The 24,966-nt window shown below is 27.1% G+C and overlaps 1 protein-coding gene across 1 annotated transcript; it reads right to left on the minus strand.

Moving 5' to 3' along the window:
- Positions 1 to 1,940: 1,940 nt before the first annotated feature.
- LOC119676488 lies at positions 1,941 to 24,610 on the minus strand. Its single transcript, XM_038087727.1, has 5 exons — positions 24,605 to 24,610; positions 13,221 to 13,508; positions 12,801 to 13,152; positions 6,876 to 7,085; positions 1,941 to 2,794 (listed from the first exon to the last, which is right to left on the minus strand). Exons 1-5 carry the CDS (start codon positions 24,608 to 24,610, stop codon positions 1,986 to 1,988), a joined length of 1,665 nt encoding a protein of 554 aa, XP_037943655.1. The 3' UTR covers positions 1,941 to 1,985.
- Between the last annotated feature and the right edge of the window lie 356 nt (positions 24,611 to 24,966).

Genomic DNA, 24,966 nt, shown 5'->3' on the forward strand with positions numbered 1-24,966 from the left:
GATTGTTGTGGTGGACATTTTTGGTGTTTTCAATTCGAAAACTCTTCCAAGTCTTATTAATTAAATTAAATTATTACTTATTAATTAAATTTTACCCTTTAAATAGTTTCATACTAATTTTTATTTTGTTCTCAATATTTCGACTTCATACTAAAGTCGTCTTTATGAAACTCAATATTCGTTATCTTAATTTTATACTCAATTTGGGTATTATTCTTAATTTTTATTCTTTGTTCTTAATTTATTTTTTTTTTAAATTCTTTTCTCTCTTATTTTTATTTTACTTTTATTTTCTTTTTCATTTTTATTAAGAAGTATTAATTATTATTAATAATTATTTTTCTTAGTTATTTTAATGCGGCTTACTAAAAGATTTTTTTTTTTTGATATTATTATAATTCAGTGTTGTACTTCTGTAGGTGTTAATTCTCCAGCACCGCCTAAGTTTCATCTATAACACAACTTTTTTTTATTTGAATTTTTTTTTTGTAGAGGCCAGGAGGTTAAATTCACCATCAAACCGTAAGTCCTCAGAATGATGTGCCCTACTCCCTAACATTAATATATAGTAAACGGATTAAAACATCTCCTATTCGGAGAAACTAATTCCCACATCTATTATATATATATAAAAGCTCATTTTGAATTATAATTTTATAGGAACGATTATATTTTTCTCAGTTCTCAGAATGATGTGCCCTACTCCCTAATATTAATAGCTAGTAAACGTGCTAAAACACCCCCTCTTCGGACAGACTGATTCCCACATATATTATATATTTAAAAAAGCTCATTTTGAATTATAATTTTAGTGGAACAATAATATTTTTACCTTCACTGTAGTTACTACTTTGTCACAAATTAAAATTATTGTATTCAGATTGGGACATATGATTGTACATGTGACTTTATAGCATACTTTTAGTAGCATTTAAAAATAATTTAAACAAAATTTTTATATAAAACACATAATATAATTTTATTTAATGTATTTTTCTATTTCATATTTTTAAAGAAAAATATACAAGGTTTTTATAACTAAAAATTCACAAACAGAACTATTAAAATAAATACTTATATGTAGCCAAGGAGTATTTAAAATCATGTAATCAACATTGTGTGTTGTATATTGAGGGATTACTGTACTTCAAAATAAGTCGCCTCTACATATGTTAATCACTTTACTGGTTCTTCATCGTATTATCTTAAGAAAATTGTAGTATATTTTCAGACGTTTCGAAAAAATCTATGTGCAAAAAGTTGTGTGGAGTCCTTGATGATTCGGGGGCTATTCATGAAGTACGCCGACAAGAATGACTATACTAAATTTTCATATTAGTAAAAGGCTTCTGTAAGAAAGTGAAATTAAAGTTTGCAAAAGATAAAAAGAAAGTATTAGTAAAAAATATTTGAAAACTATGAAGATATAAAAAATTTTTCATAACCAAAAATATTACTTACTTTAAAGTGCAAGGGAAAAGTTGTTAAGATGGAAATTAAAAGCAAATTAAAACTACATGCATTTTGTGGTATCCAAAAGCAGAAATTAAGGATTGTTTTAAGAAAGAAAGTTTTTAAGATATTTCATAAAATGTTTCATAAATTGGTGACTGTGTATAATTTGAAGAGTGAAAATTTGTGTGTAAAACTTTGAAAACTAAATAATTAAGTTTGGTGATGAATTTTGATTAAATTCTTAAGTGAGATTAATATACGTATGAGATACTATATTTCAGTAATTTGTATTTATTATTATATTTTAAAATCCATTACAGAGTATATCACTAAATGACAAATAAATAAATGCATAAATTAATTATAAATGAAATAAATAAATTTTTTTAACAATGAAATGCACTGTTGCAACATCACTTTTGACTTAGAATACTTCTAGTTACTTTTGCATTAGGAAATGCTTTGATGCAGTTATTATGCTATTTTTGGATTGGATTAAGACATTAACAAATCACGATTCACATTCACATTCACACATTTAACATGCGATTAAATTCCAACGGATTCTGTATTTCAAAATCTCTTAAATTTAAAACGGTACCGTTGCGTCTGATTTTCATCAGCGGTTGCCCTACATGGCGTCTCACTTTCAGTCCAGAATTATATACTGGACGGTAGTTCACATCGCCATTATGTTGTGCTGGATTAAAGTAAGTGTATTTTGAGGTTTGCACAACGGGATTAGAGAAGTATTTAAACTGTCCACTTGTTGTGCCCGGTAAACGTTCAACACTTTTCTCAATTGTATAATGTGTGTTTACATTTGGTCCACCAGTTTTCTTCGCTACTTCTAATGCAGCTATTATGGGCGTTAGGTCTTGCAATGCATTTTTAGTGTTAGCATGATAATTATCATATTTATAATCATTAGTTTCGGCTGGTGGCGCTGTCGGTTTGTAATCGTAACCCTCATTTGGGTGGTTTTGTAAATAAATTTCTTCAGGTGTTTGTTTCTTTGCCATTTGCCTATAAATATCTGATGGATTACTTTGCCATTGATTATTGTTAGGTGCTCCATATGCAGCAGTAATAGATTCAGTATGTGATAGTGATTCTAAAGGTCCCAAGTCATTTGTTGCACCATAACTATTAATATTCACATTTTCTGGATTTACTTGACCCGGTGATGTCACATCTAATGCAACGGTTTTCGTAGCCGTGTACTCTGTTTTTCCTTTCGGTAGAAGATTAAGTATTTCTTGTAATTGTGCAGCTGCTTTACGTGCCTCTTCGTCAGTTAGTTTTTTATGTCGCGGATAAATGTTGAAGTCATCATATCCTGTTTGTCAATATATAGTTTTTGTTGGGTATTGGGATTAAGATTGTAGTTGATGTCGTGTTTGTATATGCAATGAGAATTAAAAAATTTGATCGTCTTGCAGATAAATATATGCTTGCATAAGTTGTTATTGTGAGTATTTTTTTTTTTTGTATAAGCAGTGTTAATGTTTGTATAGTCACATAACTTATATACAATTGTTGACTTCATTTTGAAGAATGATCTTGACTTCATGCACATTATGAATAATGTCGCAGATCAAAGTTTTAGCACCTTTCTCTATATATTGATTTATATATAAGGTTTAGTACACTTCATATATGTACAAAGATTAATATTCGTAAAGCTGAGTGGGTTTAATATATATTACAGCGCAATTAAAACTATTTGACGGTTATTGTTTAAACTTATCTTAAAATTAAATTTATATATTATATACAAAATAGTCATTTACATCAATCAAACATATAAAAAATTAAATTTGCTAACCATAATTATGTAGTCATATATATTTATACATATATATTCATATAGAATACAAAGCGGTCGAATTAATTTGGAAATTAGGAGATCAAAGATAAAAGATCTCTTATATCTGTCGAAGTTGCTGAAACTTCCAAATAAGATATTAACACTATTTTAAATCACTTCTCAACAGGAAATTATTATGACTAATATCTCTTCTTAAATAAAGTGCCAAAAACAGGAACGGGTAAGTAAGATCTGGTCTCGATGATACGAAATCTTGACAGATCATGTGTATGGGAAGATTTTGAAAAGTGATGGCACAAAAGAAAAATACTTGAAAGTTAAAATAGGAGGATAGAAAAGAAAAGTAAAGTATATGAAAGTTAATTATTTCTATTGCGCGGAAGTTCCAAAAGTGGGAGAGGACTCTTCTATCCAAAAGAAGAGAATTATATAGTTTTGTAGTTTTTTAACTGAATATAAAATTGAATATATAAAGTATGAATCACTGAATTTATTTATTTAGCTTATATACTGAAAGGTAAATTTTTGTAGTAGAAGGTACAAAGGTAAGGTGGTTTATATATTATACAAATTGACATCGAACTGATTAATAGCATTTAATACATTTTAAAGTGCTCAGATATTTCACTAAATGCGTTTATATTGCGCATATAACGCAATATAAATGCGTTATATGCGTTAAGGAAAATATATCTATAAATAATATATGTACAGTAATATATAATATTATATTTGATATTTTATGATACAATATATACAAATATAATTCTTAAACAACTTATTAATTTATAAGTTTAAAAAACTTAGAATATTATTAAATGAATAAAATGTGTAAACAGACTATGAATGGATTATGTATATGGACGTAAGCTAATATTTTATTTATAATATACTTTTATTTATTTTTTTTACGTTTTTTTACACTAAGCGTTTTATTGAAGCATTTAAATATATAAAAATTTTTTAAAATTAATGTAAAGAAAAATTGTTGACTAAATGTTAAATTTTTTATAATTGGACAAAATATATATACATAGGTATATATCCTCTGCATTTGAATAACACCTAAAGAATCAAAAGATTAGTAATTAGTTCATTACTAATTTTTAATTAACATTAATCTCAAGCAAAAGTTTAGCAGATAATTAGCTTCTACTTCAGTCATCATATTCATAACTAGTCAATTTTTAAACAAACTAGGTTGTTAGTAGGCAACTACCATTAATTTTCAATTATTTCTCAACGTGTTAAATACGGCAGATTTCAGCTCTATCTCAATTACATTCAACTCGTTACTCGTTCTTAAGTTAATAACTAAAGAAGTTTTCAACTGACTCTTAAATTAATAAATGTTAAAAGAAACTCATGTAAGTATTAAGTTCTCATATTAAAGATATCGAGAATGCATTAGTTTTCAACTTAAGAATTAACTAACTAGAATAAGAACTAACTAAAATTAACTAATGTTCTTCGCAGTATATATTAAAGTTTAACGAGTCACTTTAGCGCTATGCTCCACAAGGAGAAGAGAACTACAGTAAGTAAGTAAGTAAGCAAGAAAGTTACTTTTGAATATAGTCTTCAAAGACTAGTTAGACTAGTTATAAAAGGACTAGTTATATAGTCAAAGACTTAATTATTGTAGTTTATATTAAAAATAACTAATGCGTAGTTCTCAACTTAAGGTCTAACTGTAGTTAACTAATGGTCTTCCCAGTACATTATAAAATTTAACTAGTCACTTTACCGCTATGCTGCACAAGGAGAAGAGAACTACAATAAGTAATTAAGTTACTTTTGAATATGGTGTTCAAAGACTAGTTAGACTGGTTATATAGAGACTAGTTATATAGTTAAAGACTTAACTATTCTAGTTTATATTAAAAAATAACTAATGCGTGGTTTTCAACTTAAGGTCTAATTGTAGTTAACTAATGTTCTTCCCAGTATACACTAAAGTTAAACCTGTCACTTAAGCTCTACAAGTAGAAGAGGACTTACTGTAAGTAAGTAAGTCGTTTTTGAATATAGTCTTCAAAGACTAGTTAGTTTAGTTATATGAGAACTAGTTATATAGTCAAAGACTAGACTATTCTAGCTTATATGAAAAAATAACTAATGCGTGGGTTTTTTTGGGTATATTCGTATTAATATATTATATTAGTGAAGAGTGTTCACGATATTTTGTGCTGTTTGGAAAGTACTACGATTATTTTAAATTTTTTTAATTTTTTTTGAAATTAGTTGTATAGTAGAATTCTATTGTACTACTAAAGTTCTTATGACTTTAAACTGGATTTCGTTTATTTATATATTATATATTATATGCACTTAACATATAATATATTAATTACTACTTTATTAAATGCGCTTTAAACTCATTCAGTATAAATCCACTAAAGGAATTAAAAGCCATCTCAAAAATCATATCCATGGAAATAAACTGTGAAAATGGCGATAAACATACCCATACCGGATATAACTCACAGTAGTTATCATTTTAATTAATACAAAGCAAACATTTAAAAAAAACTTAAAATTTCAAATGTTTTTTTATTATTTGATTCATTTTTAATTAGAAAATTGAAATAGAAAAATAAATTAATTTTATTCAATCATAAAAACTCGTCTTTTGCAATAAGCAAAACAGGATAATGTGCAAACAAAAACCCACAATCGTGAACACCCCAAATATTTGTATAAAACTATATGTTTGTATTAATTTATTTATCTATTTTTAATATTTTTTTTTTATTTCATTAACATATAATTTTTCAATTATAATAGTAAACAAATTTTATTTATATTTTATGGCATAATTATTATGAATTATTTTTATGTGTTTAAGCTGTGTACATTGCATTTGAGAACTATTTTTTTTAGCTTTAATAACAGGATTATATATACATATATTTACATTTTAATATTTTTTAAATATATACATATTTATTTACATATAAATTGAGTTCATTTAAATATTGAAAAATTATGATGTATGAATTTTAATGAATATTAAAAAAATATAAAATATATACAATGTAAAAATGTATCAGATGGGGTAAGTTTCTACTATAACTACTTTTTCCACGCCTAGATTAAACTGGGATCATAAAATAAAAAAAACTTATAAATGAGTTCAGTAATCTATGATGAAAAAGTATTTATATGTGTGAAACTGTAAGTATTTTTTACTAAATAACAAAAAAAATAATAGATGTGAAATTTAAAAAAAAAATGTAAATAAATAATTTAAATTACATAATATTTAAACTTTTCATTCATGCAAAATAATAAAGAAAAACTCATTCAAAAAAAAAAAAAGCATTTTATAAAATTTATGCGAATATCACAACTGAATGCTTTGTAGTAGTTAGTTAAGCATAGATATTTATCATTTTCGATTGTTAATAGATTGTAAAAAATTAAAATTATTTTTTAAATGAAAAATAAATAATATATAACAAATTTCCGCATCACCAAACCTTTTAACAGTACCTCCCAAACCAATAAATATACAAAATATACAACAACAAAAAACAAATTTACAAATCCGTGAGGATTTCTATTTGCATTTCATGGGCTTACGCACCGTCATGTCCGTAGCTCGTTGGTAAATAATTATTTGGTGGCGCTTCGAATGCAACATGGCCGCCGGTAAATGGTGCTCCACCTGAGTAGCTGCCACCGGCAGGTGGACCGGCTGGCGGCAGATACTGGTGCGTTGCGCTACTGTAAGTTGGCGGTTTTGATGGTGGGCCGTAATTTGAATGACCAGTTGGAATTTCGTAAGTTGTAATCGCTGTAAAATGATAATTAAAAGAAAATATTAAATATTTTTATTATTTATTATGGACGATAAAACTGTTTAATTATATGTCTTGGAATTTCTTGGAATATAGCGATATATTTATAGCTAACCCGGTATTTTAACAAATTAAATACAAATTTTTTCTGTTAGGATTTTGAACTCAATATTTTTAATTAAATATATTACAAAAGTCAAATAGTAAAATAAAGTAGTAATTTGCATAAAAATTAGTTTAATTGATTGGTTTGATTTGATATTTATAGTTGATTTACGAGATTTTTAAACTAAGCTGTTGCACTAATAGGCAAATATGTTGAATTAATTATTGGAAAAAAAATGTTTTAGGTATTATTAAAAGCAAAAATAATAATAACATTTAAAACAATTAAATTAAATATTTATAACATTTATTTCTGACCAATTTATTGATTAAATTGACTTTTAAAAATAATTTATGGCAATTTCGATTGGTAAATTTGGCGTAATTTTTTCAATCGAGATGCTCTTTTAATACACTCTTAGTGCGTTTTCATTTTTGTTTCGTATCTGGAGTAAAATGTATAACACTTGTAGAGTAGTAAGATTACCCTGAAATTAACAGCTGTTTTGATTTGATTCGATATGTATTTATGAAAAATATAAATGTCTGCTAACACTACTACAAATATGTTAGATTACTCTTAAAATGTTTGATAGGAATCGAGTATTCTTAAAATTTGACAGATCGAGACTAAAACTAGATAGAATCCAGATTTACCAATCGAAAACGCCATTAGTATTAATTAATAAGTATGGAAAAATTAATTATACATAAGTTAATAGACATTTAATTACTCAGATGCTAAAAATGCTTCATGGCATTTTCTATTGTTAAATCTGGATTCAATTTCTCCAACTGTCAGAGATGCAGTGACAGACAAATAATTTAAATGTAAACTAAAATGAAGCATTAATTCACGTATTGAATCTATATTATATTTAAGAAATGATTATACTATTGTTGAATTATATGCAAATCTATATAAACTTGGAATAAAGTATATAATAGTGTGTATATACTAACTAACGGAATCGAAAAAATCCAAAAACTGAGTAGGGTTAACTCACTCATGTACTCAGTGCTTTACTTAGTTTAAATATAGACATTATAAACTAAACTATAGCCAAACTCTTAATTAACAATATGACGAATGGAGAAGCGACAAAAGGAACAGTTGAAGTGACAGCTTACAATACTATAAAAACGAAAACATTAAAAATCAAAAGTTAATAAATCAGATAATGTGAAATAATAGCACTAAATTGAATTTATAAATATTTTTATAGAAAATCTTTATAATAATATTAATATTATACGTCGTTTTTGAAATAGTCCCACAACAATAAATTTAAAAAATTCTAATCGAAATAATGATATATTATTTATAATATTATATATTATATGTTATTATATTATTACTATATTATATTATATTATTATATATATTATTTTTCATTCTTTGAGGATATATAGAAGAAATTTCTTATTAATAAATAAAGGCATTATACATTTGAAAACTTAAAACAGGTAGCTTCTGACATCTGGTGTTTAGAGTTTGTGTGATATTGGATAGCTCCAAGAATTCAATCCAAAAAATGTTAACTAATATAGCCGTTTAATCGTAAAATCATGATGAGTCGTAAAATCAATATAACAAGAAAAAAAATAGAGGATAAAACATTTCTCTGAAATAGCTTGATATTTGGGTGCTATTAAATACGATGAACCTAATTTTCATTCTTTAATATTTCTTAAAACTGAATAATTTTTATCATTTTCAGGTTCGATCAATATTCTAAGTTCATTAAAAAAATTAAATAAATCAAATTTACTTCTTTGATATACTGCTATGAAACGAAATGATCTTTCAGAACCAGATGAAACAGATAACGAAAAGTGGATCACATATAATAATTTTGTGTCAAGACAATGTTAGTCGAAGAAGGAGGAATTAAAACAAAATGGGAAATCGAGAATTGATGACAAGTAGGTTGATATTGAATGTTTGGTAGGATTGTACGGGTATCATCCATTATGTGTTATTGATTCGAATTGCCATAATTTGTAATTAATGTGTTTGTAATAAAGAAATAAAAGAGATCAATAAAAAGGAAATGTGTTGTGTTTCATTATGATAGCTTTAGATTGTAAATATATCTTTTTTATATGGACAAAACTAAAAGATCTTGACAGTGAATTTTTCAAGTGTCCATCAAGAAATTTTGGAATATTAAGGTCGGATTATTGTGAGTCTAACTAATTTCAGTAAAAATAAGAATATTGATGGTATTGTTTTTTAACAATATTATAATCCCTTTGAACAAGAACGTCTTCGCTGTAATTAAATATAGGTACATGGTTTCTTCATTGAATAAGACTCAGAACCTTGGTAGAATTGTAAGAAAATATCTTGACGTCAACAAACTAGCAGATAAAATTAGTTAATTGTCTATTTGAAATATATTCAAATATATGAGAATATATTTATATTTAATTATATTTATATTTAATTTATTGCAGAAGGAAGAACAATAGTCTTTGATTCAAATATAGTTAAATTTTTTAGCGGTTATAATTAATTTCATGAAAAGCTATATGTGTTTAAAACCTAGTAGATTAAATGAATAAAATATCTTTAAAGAGGTCATAATACTTTCGTTGTTCGTCGTTGGAATCAACTTATTGCTAATAATATATGAAGAGCCCTGGGTTTTAAATATAATTTGTACCACTTTTAACTAACTTTCCTTTTTTAGTAATATTTTTTCATTTAAAAAAGTCTTAAAAATGATTATTAAAGGAAGCTACTGTAAATAACTCATTATACAATTAGATTTAATAATTTTGTACATCAGTTATGGACTAAGTTCATTTTGGTAATGATCTACTATAATTCGTCAAACTAAAAGTCATAAAAAATGAAAATCAAGACAAGATATAAATAAATATTTCATTTGAGTCCATTCCTGCATCCATTATCAACATTCTCTTTAAAAATCTATTATGATCAGTTGAGATCAACTATCACATTTAGTGTGGTTTCGTAAAAAAATAAATTATGACCGATCAGTCTAGTGACATTAATTGGTTGTAACCGAAAAATATATGTGCAACAAAACTGGTAAGTTAAGGAAGTCTTCTCCTTTTTTGCGATAGACAACGAATAAAAATAGTGAGTGCCGCGAAAATATTTGAGGCAATTTTCCAAAGACTCGTCTAAGGTAGGTATTGCGTTTGGCTTGGGAAACTAGTTTTTCTTCGTTTGAAAATGAAAGTAGTTTTGTTGCAGAGGACGCAGATACGCGATTATGACAACCGCAAGTACCAAACGATGCGGTTTAGGTCAATGTACGAGTACGTACCAATAGGCGGTCTGATTTCTGTCGTTCACTTTATCTGCTATTGATTGCGCTTAATTCGAATGGGCACATAGTATATGTACTAAACCGTAAAGGCAATATGCTAACACTGATTGAACGGCGGTAAAATCAGTCTTCCGTTTTGCAGTGCGTTGTCAAGTCTTTGTGGTGCAGTTTGTGGCGGCTGCTCAGTAAACGTTTGTCTACTGCGCCGGCGTCGAGGATGAGTGAATTCACTTAATTTGCTGTTAAATTGGCTTCGTTATGCATTTCATTTGGATTTGTTAAATATTTCATAACGAATTGTTTGTAAGTTTATAATTTTTTGTTTTTGTGTATTTGGATTGTGAAAAGTTGAATTGATCTGATAAAAAAAAATGTATTGTACAACTATTTGAGGGCGATCTGCTTCATTTCTTGGGCTGACATTGAAATACACAAAATTATTTGCATATCACGTTGTGGTTTTAATCACTTTGAATGCATTTTGGAAGGCATTTTTTATTGTCTTTTGAAGAAGTATTGTAACATTTGAATTCATTGGAGATTATGAAGTTTGGAAGCTGGATTCGTGGAAAAAAACAGAAGGTTGTTCTGTATTAACATATTTTTAAGCATCTATTAATAACATATTAATCGGAACTAGACAAAGTATTAGCAATATAATGCTAGGAATTATAAAATGTATAAAATTATAACAATTAAATAGGAAGTACAACTACAGTGGAGAGTATAACAAGTCAAAATTTCAAAAGAGATTTTATCAAATATATTGAGACGATATATAATCACATATTTTTTTATATATGATATTAAAATGTCTAAAAACAGTGTCTACCATTTATTTGTGAATCCATACAATAATTTTTTAAACAAAGTTTAGTCCCATGAATTGTAAAATATTAGTCTATAACTTAACAGACAAACGTACATTATCTAATCGATTCCATTTGTGAGGTTCATAGAGATTGTATTAAGATCACTTATACTTAGCCATAAAGACAACTTGCTAATCTTGATTCAACTTTCCACGTTTATTTCATAAATACAGTAAAAGCTTTCTCAAGCGGACAGTGAATGGAATCAGTATTCTGTCTGGTTAACAGAATTGTCCATTTAAAAGAACTTTAATTAAAATTATAACTGGAAATAAGTGTAATAGCAAGTTAAAGAGATATATTCTTTTGTAAGGACGTCCACTTTAAAAATCCTCCGCTATACATCACTTTTTTACAACGTATGTGAAAGGTGGACGCACAAAATCGATTAATATTATACAAGTATATACATATTTTCTAGTTTACGATCTCATTCTTAATCAAAGACGGCTATATAGGAGGAGGATAGATGAACTATGTAAGATATTTAGCAGTATAATATTTTCATATGTCATTAGAATACTTAATTCATATTGATTGGACTACAAAAGTCTACCAAGTCAAGCAAGCTATAATTTACGAGGGTATTTACTGATGTCGTCAGTCAAACGGGAAAAGTACTGCGACACAAGATCGATAATGAATTTTGCTTCACAAGGAGAGATATACTGTAGTATAAATTCAACTCCAAAAAAAAGAAAAAACACTTCCGAAGAAGATAGTTAATGGTTGCCAGTGGCAGTCCCAAGCTTGTAAGGTGATGCTTACTTAGCTGTTAAAAAATTTGACTATTAGTGATGTCAGTGATTTGATAGCAAGTTTAGTGATTGTTTGTAAAGTTTAGTTGTTACATTTAAAGTTAGTATTTTGTACTAGTTTTAGTTTAAAATTATTGTTTTAATAAAGCGGTTAGTCAATTAAATGCCTGTATTCAGGAAAGAACTTCAAAAGAATATGAACGCCGTCTGATAACTACTAAGCAGTGATGAATTAATTCTATAGCAGTTTTTCTTCTTCCTCCAAGGCAACTAATAAGGATGGAGCAAAAGTTGGGTGCTATCAATAGGTATATGCGACCCTTTTTAGTATTTATATAATCAACTTAAACATATTATTAAATAGTTTTTTTTTATATTTTAGCAAATAAAAATAAAGTTCTTAAAGTCAATTTGATTTTATTGTTAATGTTATTTAGGTAAAATGAAATTGTTTACTTTTTTGTGTAATTTGTTATTAACAGTTAATAAATGCTATTTTACATTCCTAAGATATTCATAAAATTAATTAATTTATTAATACATTGTTAAAAATACTATTTTTTCAAACTTTTGACAAGAATTGCATTTTTAATTTAATTATTAGTATTGATTAGTATTAGTAGTTAACTCCCTTTAAATTCCTCTGGTATTAGAGCAATAAAATTACTTACTCTCTGTATGCACTACTGGACCACTTGATGAGTGTTTACTGCCGCTACCACCAGATGACGCACCTGACAACGAACTGAATTTGGCAAATGGATGTACAAATCCAGTGTTATGACTAGTGCCATAACTATGTGAATTTATTTGTGCTGAATTGATAATAGATTTGCCCACATCTGTTACTTTTTCACCACCAGCAGCAACAATATTACCGCTAGCACTGAGCGCATAACCACTGCCTTTGATAAGTTGACCCTTCAAGGCGGTCACACCGCCAGTTATGGCTTTTACTGCTTGTAAAATTGTATTTAATACAGATTTTTTGAAGGACCATGGATCATAATCAACAGCATTTCCCTAAAAGTTATTATTGAAATTATATTATTATATTGTATATATAATAAACGCATTAAGATATTTGTTACGTGATGTCCATCTATTGATTTATAGCTGCCACCACCGCCACCACCGCTGCTACCGCCTGAACTGCCCGACGCTATAGATGCGGACGCATGTCCGATACTGGACAATAATCCTGATTTCAATTGTGTAACATAATCAAAACTATTACCCGAACGTTTTTGTATTTGTGAATCTTGTTCTGATTCTGCATGTTCGTTATCCACATCCTCTTCCAGCGATATTGACTTTTCCTCAGCTGCGGGAAAACTGTACGCAATCAGAGGCAGCGTCAGCAATAATATGTAGAAGAGCTGAAAATAAAAACATGATAAAAAATTTTTTAATTAAATATAATTACTGTTTATTTTGTAATGAAAATTTCCGTCAAAACTGTTGTCACGTAAGTCAGAAACGCAACTGCATTGTTTGCTGCACGAGCAACAGGCAATGAAATTAATTTAGCGCGTCCGCATTACACATAATTTGTGCTCACTTAATTGCTCAACCGCTCCTGTACACCATAGCCGTTTTTTATTAAATCAATTTTTTTTTTAAGTTTTTAACTAAAGTTTTTAAGTTTTTTAGTTTTTTTTTTTAATGTCTAACTTTCGATAGACATAAACAACCTCCGTTCGCTGCCTTTTTACTGTCAGTAGTCATCCGACAACATTTGATAGCAACACACCTATTTATTGCCAACTTGTCTTTCATTTTTTCCTGCTGCTTGATTTCCAAAATTTTTTCAATAAGTTTTAAATATTTTAATAAAATAAACATAAATTAATGTCCTTTTATTTCTCTACACACAAATTGCCAGTTGAAGTTTTTGCTATGTACGCAGCTGGATTGCGTTGTCAGTTGAGATACAAAAAAAAAAATGATTTATTTAAAATTTAAACATATAATTTATTTTTTTATTGCATTTTTAATCTGTCAGGTGAATTTATTAAATATAAGTTTATATTTTATATTTCATGTTAACATTTATCTGTAATTTTTGTATTGCATCTAACGACATACATTTTATGGTCGATTAATTTGCTTCATTTCATTTAGGAAATTTACGTTGTCGTAATTACTATGACGACCTCTTGTGAAAGAATTTCGATGGTTTCTCAGCTTTATCTGCATTTAGCTACGATATTTTTATTCTTTTATATAAACGATATTTTATTAAGTAATCTTATTTAAAAATTTTGTAATTTTTTATGGAGTTAGAGAATTTTTTTTCAACTGGATTCCACATCGGATAATTTGCTTTAAGTATTTTGCTTTAAGTCACTCTTAATCGATATTAAAAATAATTTTCAAATATACATAATATATATATACTTGCTTTAGGTATAGATCTCACTAAAAACAAACTCTTGAAATATTTTTTAAAATTTTTTTCAACTCATACCATGTAATTTTATTATTAGATAGACCAAGACTACTGATGATAGGCATTTGGCAATACTCAAAACAGCTGTGTGGTCAGCCAAAAATGATTAAAATATTAATTAAAATAATATAAAAAAGAATTTTTGTTGCTTTAGTTCGAAAAACTTCTTCATTATTAGATTGTGTAATAGTAAATTGCGAACTATGAGATCTATTATGCTGTCACTGGCGATATTCTTATAAGCTTACCTATGCAAAGCAAGGCTCTTGCTAAATCTAACAATATTTCTTACTAAAAAATACCAGTCTCAGTGCGTTCAATGAAATCTAAATAGAGGTTTTCTGATAATCGCACGAAATCTACCTATTTTAAAACGCATACATTTTCACTCTAGTTAACTATGGGGATCCTCTAGTCCCTACTCTAACAGCAGCAGTAATGCTGATATTACGAATAGTTTATTATTGATTTGAAGAGTTTTAAAAATAATGTAAATTTTCGACCAACATAGGTTGAATAGATTAGACAAATTCGGCTGGCTGTAAGTCATATATTGATGTGTTGGTGCTTAGCGACATCAGATAGAGTTATAATTTATTTAGATTCTGTAGTGTACATTTTGGCAAATTGTAGAAGTGCTTGAAATTCTATTTCTGAGACAGAACTATCAAACAATTCCAAGGATTTTTTAAAGCTTGTTCTCTGATCAGATCTTTGTCAGATTTGCGCCAAGTTTCTGTGTGCCGTAGTTATAGTAATAGTGCTATATAGGTGATTCGATAAAGATACAGTTTCCAGACGTGAAGTGGTGAAGATAGAAATTTTTTCAAAAAACTTCAACAAAACTTCGAGTTTCAAAAATTAGTGTCGAATATTTTTTTCAATAGATAATTAATGAAAGATATTATTATTAAATTAAAGGTGCCTCAAAAAGCAGCGAAATCTCGAATTGCGAAATTAAAAATAATAGGTAATGAAAATTAAATTTTTTTAATTTTTAATATTTAATAAAATAAATAATAATATATATTAATAAAATTTAATATATAGATAATATTAAATTTTGAAAAATATAGCAAAGTAATATAGAGAGATTTTTTCTGTAAAAAAATATGGAATACAAAAAAAGATAGGAATAGTGAAAGGGCAGACGGAAGGTAAAGAAAAAGCGATACTACTAATATTAATATATCGCTGTTCCCTAAATAATTTGGGAAATTGTTAGACTTCCATTACGAAAATTAACTGATATAACTAGATATAACATTTATCTTTCAAAGACAATTAATATCTGAATTTTTGGGTTTCTATACACTGGGAACTGATAAAAATATATAAAGAAGGGGAAACGGAGTAATGAAAAACATGGAAGAAAAAGTGAATACAAAAAAATTTGAATAACATATGGAAGTTATAAGAAAAAATTAAGGAGAATGACAATTCAAGAAGAGAAATAAGAACAAAAATATAGAGCAGGCAAATAAGAACATAAATATCGAGAAATAATTTCTTTCATTAATTATTATAGTAATCAATCAGGTATTGACTTCAAGTCTAAGTAAAATAAAAACATTTCAGAGAAACAAAATAATATACTCCATAGTCATGATCAGAAAGATCCTAAAAATATTGTATTCATTTCTTAGTATAATATGGATCTTACTGCAATTTTTTTACTTTTTTCTTATACTAAAATAATAACTTTATTTTGCAGTGAATTTATTATATGCGAACAGCCTTAATTGAGCATGTATGCTTACATTACAACAGTAATAGGTTTCAGTGATTGTGGGATCCATATCCTCTTATCAGTCGCCTATGACAATCAAATGCTGTTAATAATTTCCATCAAAGTTTTATCGTTGGTTATAGGAGAGATAATAAGCTATTATAATAATAATATAATAAGCTATATAAGCTTGATATAAACTTATTCTGGTCTACAGAGATAACACTAGCAACAACAATAACATCAAAATTGTTTAATTTTTTTCTCATCTAATTTGGTACTCACAGATACACTGTATCACCAATAATAATCACAACTGTGTAGTGACAGCAAAGAAAAAAAAATGTGTACGATATATTTTATAATATATATAATGTGTATATATCTTCTACGTTGAAATATTGGCGAATAAGAAGAAGTATTTGTACTTCTTATAGAAAACGTCGCCTAAAGGATTTTTACTAATTAGTAATAGTAACGATGGAAAAATTATTAAACGCAAAAATAAACAATATAAAATATTTTATATAGTTTATTAAATTAAATAATAAATAAATTTTTTTATTTCACATTCATTTACATATAGTTCACATCTAACATATTTTCTTTATACAAAATCAAGGTTTTTTATTAATTTCTGATATATTATTTATTATAAAAATTTCATTGTATATATTTTCAATATTTAATAATACATATATATAATAAAAGAAATTGTTTAAAAAAAAATTGATTCGTGTAAAAACTATACTGGCGGTATTTCAATCGATCAATAGTTCGATATTAGTGACTCATGTAGTGTTTAAAACCAAGTGAAATTGCGAAAATCTTGAATGAAATGTATTAAAAAAAATATATTTTAATAAAAATGAGATAAACAGAAGCACAAAAAGGTTAATGGGAAATCACAGCTTTAAATTTAAATGCTCAAATCCGAAGTAAGTAGTCTGTAGTGATTAAAGTTTAATAGTGTTACGATGATTATTGTTTTATTGTGTTAATTAATTTTATAATATTATAACAACAAATTAATTTGTTTTAAAATAGTTTAAAATTAGTTAAATTTTATTATTTTTTAATTTATTTTTTATTTTATTACTAATTTCAGGTTTTCTCTCCAAAGATACTCGTAGTACACAATTCTTCGCAACAAGTTACATTGTGTCAAATGTCATGTCGAGCGGCAAGTCAAGTCAAGTCAAGTCAAGTAATTTTTGATACTAACAGACAAATAAAAAACATATGTAATACAAAATATAATTAAATTAAAAAATTATAAAACATTTGAAATCTAACAATAAAAATGTTGTAATAAAAATAATTTTTTAAAAATATAAGGAAATCGCATACTATATGTTAGTAATATACTGGAATGGAACGGAACAAGTGTACCGAATAGCATGGAAGAGTGTGAATTTTATCCAACGAGTAAACGAGATTAATATTAAAGAAACGTACGATTTAATGTTTTAATACCAAAAATCTCTAATAACAAATATCTATTTACACTTTACCCCCACTCACTGCCATGCCAAGAGAGAGTGAAAGTGTTGTGTGTGTATGACGACAAATCCAAACAAGAAACAAACCCAAACAAACAATCGACCAGCCATTGAATTCGAAGACGTCTTGCCCGTAAATATCTGAGATGTCTTGTGTTTGGATAGTTGTTAGCGATTTGTTAGAAATTCCGCTCGTTCAACGTGTGATTGTGATTGTGGTAGGTTCGGCCTGGGCTTATTTTTATTGTTGTTATTATTACAAAAATTTACATAAAAATATTTCGTTGACGATACAGCAAATGTTATTGCACTGAATTTGGTTAAAAATCAATTAACGAATTCAATAAAAAGTGAAGTTTGGTTAATTTTTTATTATTAAAGTTAATTGTTGGTCACAATAAATGAGGTCAATAATGTGCAAATTATTTTAATATCACTTAACATAATTTTTATCTATTTTTTTCTATATTCAAATTCGAACGAAGTAATTAAACGAGGAGGACTGACATAATATTATGTGACTACTACGAGTTTTTCCATATCGTATTGCTGTAGTTTTTAGTTGTATCTTTTTTTTTTGTATTTTATTTTGAAGTTTTTATATCTGTTTTCTATTTGGTCTTTCGCTATATGTGATGTAATTTTTTAAAAATATTATCACTCTTATTGCTCCCACCTTTCTCTTTTACTGAACATTACTTAATTATATTCAATATACGATATTATGTATGCTTAAATATGTCCAGATACCGGTATTCTAAATAGTTAGTGAGACACTGAATTTTATATTTTAGATGCATACATTAAGTATAATATGAATATTAAACTAAAACTATATACAGAAATATGGAGAAATATATACATTACATTAGGACGAATGACATCCTCAGGGACCTCAAGACTGATCCCATCAAAAAATACATAAAGGATAGAGCCCTGAAATTATTTGAGAAAACTAACAGACTTACCAACAACGCGTTATCAAATCTCAGAATGGTTACAGGTTCCTCGGGTAGGTATGCAGATCTGAGGTCAATTATTGTTTAGTCTGATGAAGTGATAAACAATAATCCAGTCAAGGCGTCAAGAAGGGTCATAAAAATACCTCGAGTTAAGAAAGGGCTCAAATAGCTTCAACATAATAGTAATATAAAACGCAAAGAGAATATTTTCTTTCCCATCCTTTAAAGAAACTGTCATCAAAAAAGATTTCCGATTTTTAATATGTATAATTAATAATTTGAGTTTCTTATATTGATAATATGTATATTAAATTAATAGTGTTATTGTTATTATTATAATTTCGAGAAACGAAAATATACCGCAATTTATATGATACATATTTTCTATTATAAAAAACAATATATTTTAACCGGAAGTTTATGGATATTTAAAAATATATTTTGTCTTTTTTTGAGGTTTACTTATATATTTAATTTAGTTTTAATTTGTTGAATTGGTCATTATATAGTATATTTATAATATTATATGAGTACATATAGTAATCATATGAACCGATGCAAGAAATACGACATGAACAGAACTTACTGTTACTAAAAATATTAATTTTAATTAGTTTCTAAACAGAGTACAGTGATTCAGTCTGACATACGAAGACTCCATAAAAAATTGGGGCACTACGAATTTCATATATTAAAGCCATAATTATAAATATTCTAAACTATGTCTATAACTTCATAAAGCATATTCGATCAAATTGTATCCATGGGTATAGATGGCTAGCCTATTGATCTTGATTTTCTAGAATATTTAGAAAATATATTTCAAGGACACTGTCAAAAAATATTTTTCCCTCCTAGCACAATCCTGATAACACCACTGATTCGATGTTAATAAATACTTCGTAGAAAGATTTAAGTACTGAGTTTCAGAGTTGGTGATATATTGTTTTAATAAAGATGGTTAAGAGTTTTCATATTTTATATTAATTAATATAATTTCTTCTAGTAATTCAATATTTAGTTATTAACAAATAGGTTGCAAGATCTTCTGCTACTATCTATTCCGCTACTATCTATTACACGACTTCCAATGCTATGACCACTACTAAAACTGCTGTTCTATATTTTATCAGCTAATTTCTGCCAACTGCACATTTTTAATAACATTAACCTTATGATTAAAACTAGCTACAAATTTACTATTAATACATAACTTTATAGTCCTGTTAGTCTAACTAAATTTTCTAATTTCGCTTAACTGAAAAATCAATTTCTTAGCTATAAAACCTTACTATCCTCGTATGTGTAGTTCTTTCAAATATTAAATTACCTATATTTCAATCATACCAGTTAAGTGCTATTCTATATCACAATTTTCGATTCCTTTGTGTATAAAAGGCTCTTAAAAGGCTTTATCTACTGAATTTGGGTTTTCCAATATTAATTTTTAATGTATATTATTCCCGGATATGGTGTTAAACTGTTGACAGGTGTTGTGTTTTGCTTGTTGAGAAGTATTTGCTTATAGATAAAGTAAAAAATATTTCATATTATTACTAAAAGTTAGTAGTGGGTTTTAAAGTAACGAAGGCGATGTTTTGTTAACTGTGAATTGCACCTGAATTTTATTCATAAAAACTTGAAGAGGTTAAAAATATAAATCAAATCATTTTGTGACAAATAAATTGCTTCATATAATTTCAACATTTTATTATTGCAAATTTTATTGATTAGCAGAACATCACGTCTTAGTCATATATATCAGCAGAGTGATAAATATTTATTACTTTTGAAGGTGGGCATATTGAGCAACATGAATGATTTATGATATTATTAGGTATACCATATGTGTTTTTCAGGCAAGTGTTAAGCTATATATATTTTTTTTTGAGTAATAATAGTTTTAGTAACACATGTATAGTATACATGTATATTGCCTAAAAAATATACATAAAAATTAGTATAAAATTTCTATTTTCTGTTATAGTAAGAGGGCTTTTAACTAATGATATTAGAGGCTGATTATTAAATTTGTTGGGAACAATATACAATATACGTAGGGTTTCCAAAAGATTTACTAGATGTGTATAAAGGAAGTCTTTTTTATATTGAAGTAATATTAGATCGAAAATATTAATAACTATTGGTCATTAAAAAATATTAGGAATAGACTATTTCGTTTAGCTGATCATTTGAAATGGTTCCAAATCTTAATAATGAAAAAGAAAGAATCTCTTCATGCTTAAAACTTCTACCCATACAAATACAAAAGTAGGAGTGTATGATTTTATACATATTGAATAAAATATAATATAGAATATATAATAGAAATATAATAAAATATAAATCTAAATAGAATATAAATAAATTTAGTATTAAGTTTAAAAGTTATCAATGGAATAATATTTTGTTATATACTGACTGAACCTAAATTTAAAAGTACTTTGTATCAAACACTAAATTAAAACTGAGCTTTCACTAATATTTAACCTCTAAACTAAGTAATATATGTTCATTATTAACTCTCTGTATTTCATTATAACCAAAGGAAATGTCTAATGAATGGCAATGTTTTTATTTCAAAATATAATTCATAGTAATAAAACTAGCTAATGGCATAATGGTAACAGGATCACTTTAAGAGTATTTGAAAAATAACCTTTAAACAGATAATATTTAAATGAAAATAAAAATAGTGTTATGAACTACAAGGAGATTTATATGTAGTCATAATGTAGTCATAGCGAGCAGAGTGCCAATAAAAGATGGTTCGGAGAAATGGGAAAGGAATTAAAAATTAAGTTCAAACATTGAACTAGTCAAAATATCTGTAAAATCATTCATCTTACAGATATTATTTACCATATAATTTTAGTGCTGTGTTCAAAAAGGTATGAAGTTTAAAGTTTAAAATTTATTTAACTATTAACAAATTTGGTATATCTTACAATTCTAATCAGATAAATAGGAAGACCACCTTGGGCTTGTTAAAAGTGCCTATGGGCTTCGCTTATAGTCAGGGATCTTTATCACAATGAACTCTTACGATATGTTATACTAATTTTTATTATAGAAATTTTAATGTGAAAGATGCTCCTCGCTCGATATAAAATTCCCTAAATGGTAGTTAGAATAATCTTGGGGTTATAATATTCCATTCAGCTCACTAAATGGATTCGGAAGATCCTTATTAGTTGTTTAAGTTCCTTAGTTTATTATTAAAAATATTAGAACAAATGATACGAATAGTTAAATAGCAATTGAAAACAAGAAAAATGATGCTGTGTGTTCGGTTTACGATTATCAGGTTATCGTTCATTATGAGACATTACTACTTGACTGAGTAAATGATTGGATGCTTAACTGTCAGCATTTGAAGCATTTGTGGCTGAAAAATGATAAAAAGTAGCTCAAACTGATTAAACTGGAAAGTTGTTGTTTTCTACAGACAGTGATAATGAGAGACTACAGGCATCTGGAAAAATTTGATAACTCTTGGTGGGTACGTTTTGAGGTATCTAAAGTCTTGATACCTTGATATCTTGAGATCGTTATAATACTGATCTGAAAAGAGCACTATGAAAAATGTCAGTGTTAATTGTTCAAAGATAAAATTGGAATAGAATGCGATTGAAGAGAAAACATTTAAATTAATACAAATGTAAGATATATTTCTGTAGGAAGACGGGCTTTAAACTATACTTCCACAAATTCTCTTGAATAACTCATTATCATAATTCAATGGAACATTTGTTAAGGTGGATCACCCAAGTGATTATTGAGTACAAGTCCTTAAGACTCTTACTTGCGTGTTATCAAGGAATGATAAAGAAAGATTAAAAGTTTGTTATTCAAAACAAAATAAATATGTCATCGAATTTGTTTTTTGTAGTATTTTAAATGTCACATTATATATTTATATGAGTGATGATAATAATGATACCTTTAAAGTCGTGTTGATATTAAGTTTTAAATTTTTTAAAAATATTTCATATTTCAAGCGTTTTCTTTTCAAAAGTCTTTTCTACAGATTTGTCAATGTAATTATTTGAAATTTAAGAAAAAAAAATTATTTTCCAAGATTTGCATCCTTGCTCTACTTAACTTAGATCAATTAAAACATTAATTCTGTAAGCTGAGGGTAATTTAAAAAAAAAAAGACATTTAGAAAAACAAAAACAAATTAGATATAAAACATATTAAAATGTGTCCGTTGATTTAAAGGCTTATATGAACTTGAATGTATTTATATAGTGCTTTTCTGTGGCTATTTAATTATTTATTACATATATATGACTATTTAATGCTATGGCATTATTATACTAAAAATCACTAAGTTTCGAATATGCTAAGTAATATTTGAAGCAAAGTTTTTATGGATAAACTACACATACTAATAACTCCTTCAATGTATCTGAAAAGAAAAGTCATACAAATGTTTTCTCATTAAAATTAATTATTAAAACAATTTATGAAAACTTTAAAAGTATATTGAAATAGTAAAATAAAAGTATTCAGTGGTTTGTAATTAAATTTTCAAAATTTTTTTTTTTATAAAAACAAAAAGAAAATTTAATCATCAAATAAACCTTTCATAACTTTTTCAATCATTAAAAAACTTCATTAATTAATTACAACTTGAATTTGTGTGGTTTCTTTAGCAAAACTTTTAAGTCTAAATTATTTGTAGTTAATGCCTGCAGAAATTGGAAGACACAATATGCTTTTTCATTTCAATGGGGAAAAAGTTATATACAAACAGAAATACTTCAAATATTTAGTACGTAATGTATAAACATATAGTCGGTTCGGTTCGAGTAACTTCTAAGAAAATTGCTATCTGGAGATAAAAGTTTGCTGCTTAAAAGTTCTTTTTCACTTAGGACTGGTTAACGTCAGACTTCATTAAATTATAATATATTTTGTATATATAGCATTATATGTTTGTGTTTACTAACGAATAGCAAAAGATTTTGTGGCTTGAAGTTTTATTATGCAATTGCAAGTTGTTGAGTTTTGCTTCGAAGTCATGCAAAACTTTCAGTTTCATAGTTGCAAGCAAAAGCCAAGTCTTGCCTGCAACTCTACTATGTCGACTTTACTATGTCGAGTAACTGCAACGTCTCGTTACTCGGCATAGCATTTGCAGCTTGAAATGAAAAATAAAAATAAAATAAAAAAATATTTGTATCTGAGGAAAAATAAAAATGCACTTGAACTTGTTGCTGAATAGATTGTCTGAGTATGGTTTTAACAGTTTGACGAAGTAAGGCATTGAAAATAAATATAAACAGCATATGCTCGAAGGGCAAAAATTCATACACACTTGTTGCAGTTCATATTAAAGTCAAAGTAGTTTCTGCAAATAAAACAGCTGAAATATTTTTTGATGACTTATAGTTGATTTTATTTAAATAGTTATTTTCACTTTAAGTAAATAATAAAAATTAATCATACAGTTATTGCGATTCTCTGACGATAATGTTTGCATTTCATTTGCTTGCAGATAGCATCATTGGCATTCAAGCTTATTTGCAACTCATTTCATACATTAATGAAAAGATATGGTATATAGATAAATATCTGTATCTGTATTCATAAAAATTTTTTATTTTTTTTTTTATTTTGGTCATTGTCACATTTACTGCATTTTGCATAAGTCGCGCTTTCACTGCGGTTTATAGCACGTAAAGTTACATTTTACACAAAAGTTTAGAGCAAAATTGAGGCACTGAAATCGAAGCGATGTTACACATGCGATAGGTGTGTGAGAATTCGGCACAACAGTATCATCAGTTATATCTCATAACTTGAGAGAATTCTTACTTACCTTCATATTTGTCAGTTTTCTTTTTATATCTTAAGTTGAAGTTAAGTACACTAAAGTTACTTTTTCGTTAACGCGTTATTATTTTATATTATTTTTTTTTGTCAATAACTTTATTTCGTTCAAGTTTAGTTAACATACAAAATATATTCAAATATATTTTTTATTTTTTTTTTATTTTTTATTTATTAATGGATTTCATAACCGTTTGAAAAACTGTCAGTTTCGTTTTCAATTCCAGCAATGCGTCCGCTACGTTCGCTTACAGATTCACTTTTACCTGAGCGCGGATTGTCGTTTGCACCTTTAACCAAACTAAAGCTCAACTTTAACTGTTACTGCTGCGCTTTAAGTCAAGCCACTTG

This window comes from Teleopsis dalmanni, chromosome 2 (genome assembly GCF_002237135.1).
Source record: "Teleopsis dalmanni isolate 2A chromosome 2, ASM223713v2, whole genome shotgun sequence".
NCBI classification, from domain to species: domain Eukaryota; kingdom Metazoa; phylum Arthropoda; class Insecta; order Diptera; family Diopsidae; genus Teleopsis; species Teleopsis dalmanni.

Excerpts from the sequence above, each read along its gene's own strand:
- LOC119676488 (XM_038087727.1), bottom strand. Across the intron at positions 13,153-13,220 it reads AATCAATAGATGGACATCAC|GGAAATGCTGTTGATTATGA; the intron begins GTAACAAATATC and ends AATAACTTTTAG. Across the intron at positions 7,086-12,800 it reads TCCAGTAGTGCATACAGAGA|CGATTACAACTTACGAAATT; the intron begins GTAAGTAATTTT and ends ATCATTTTACAG.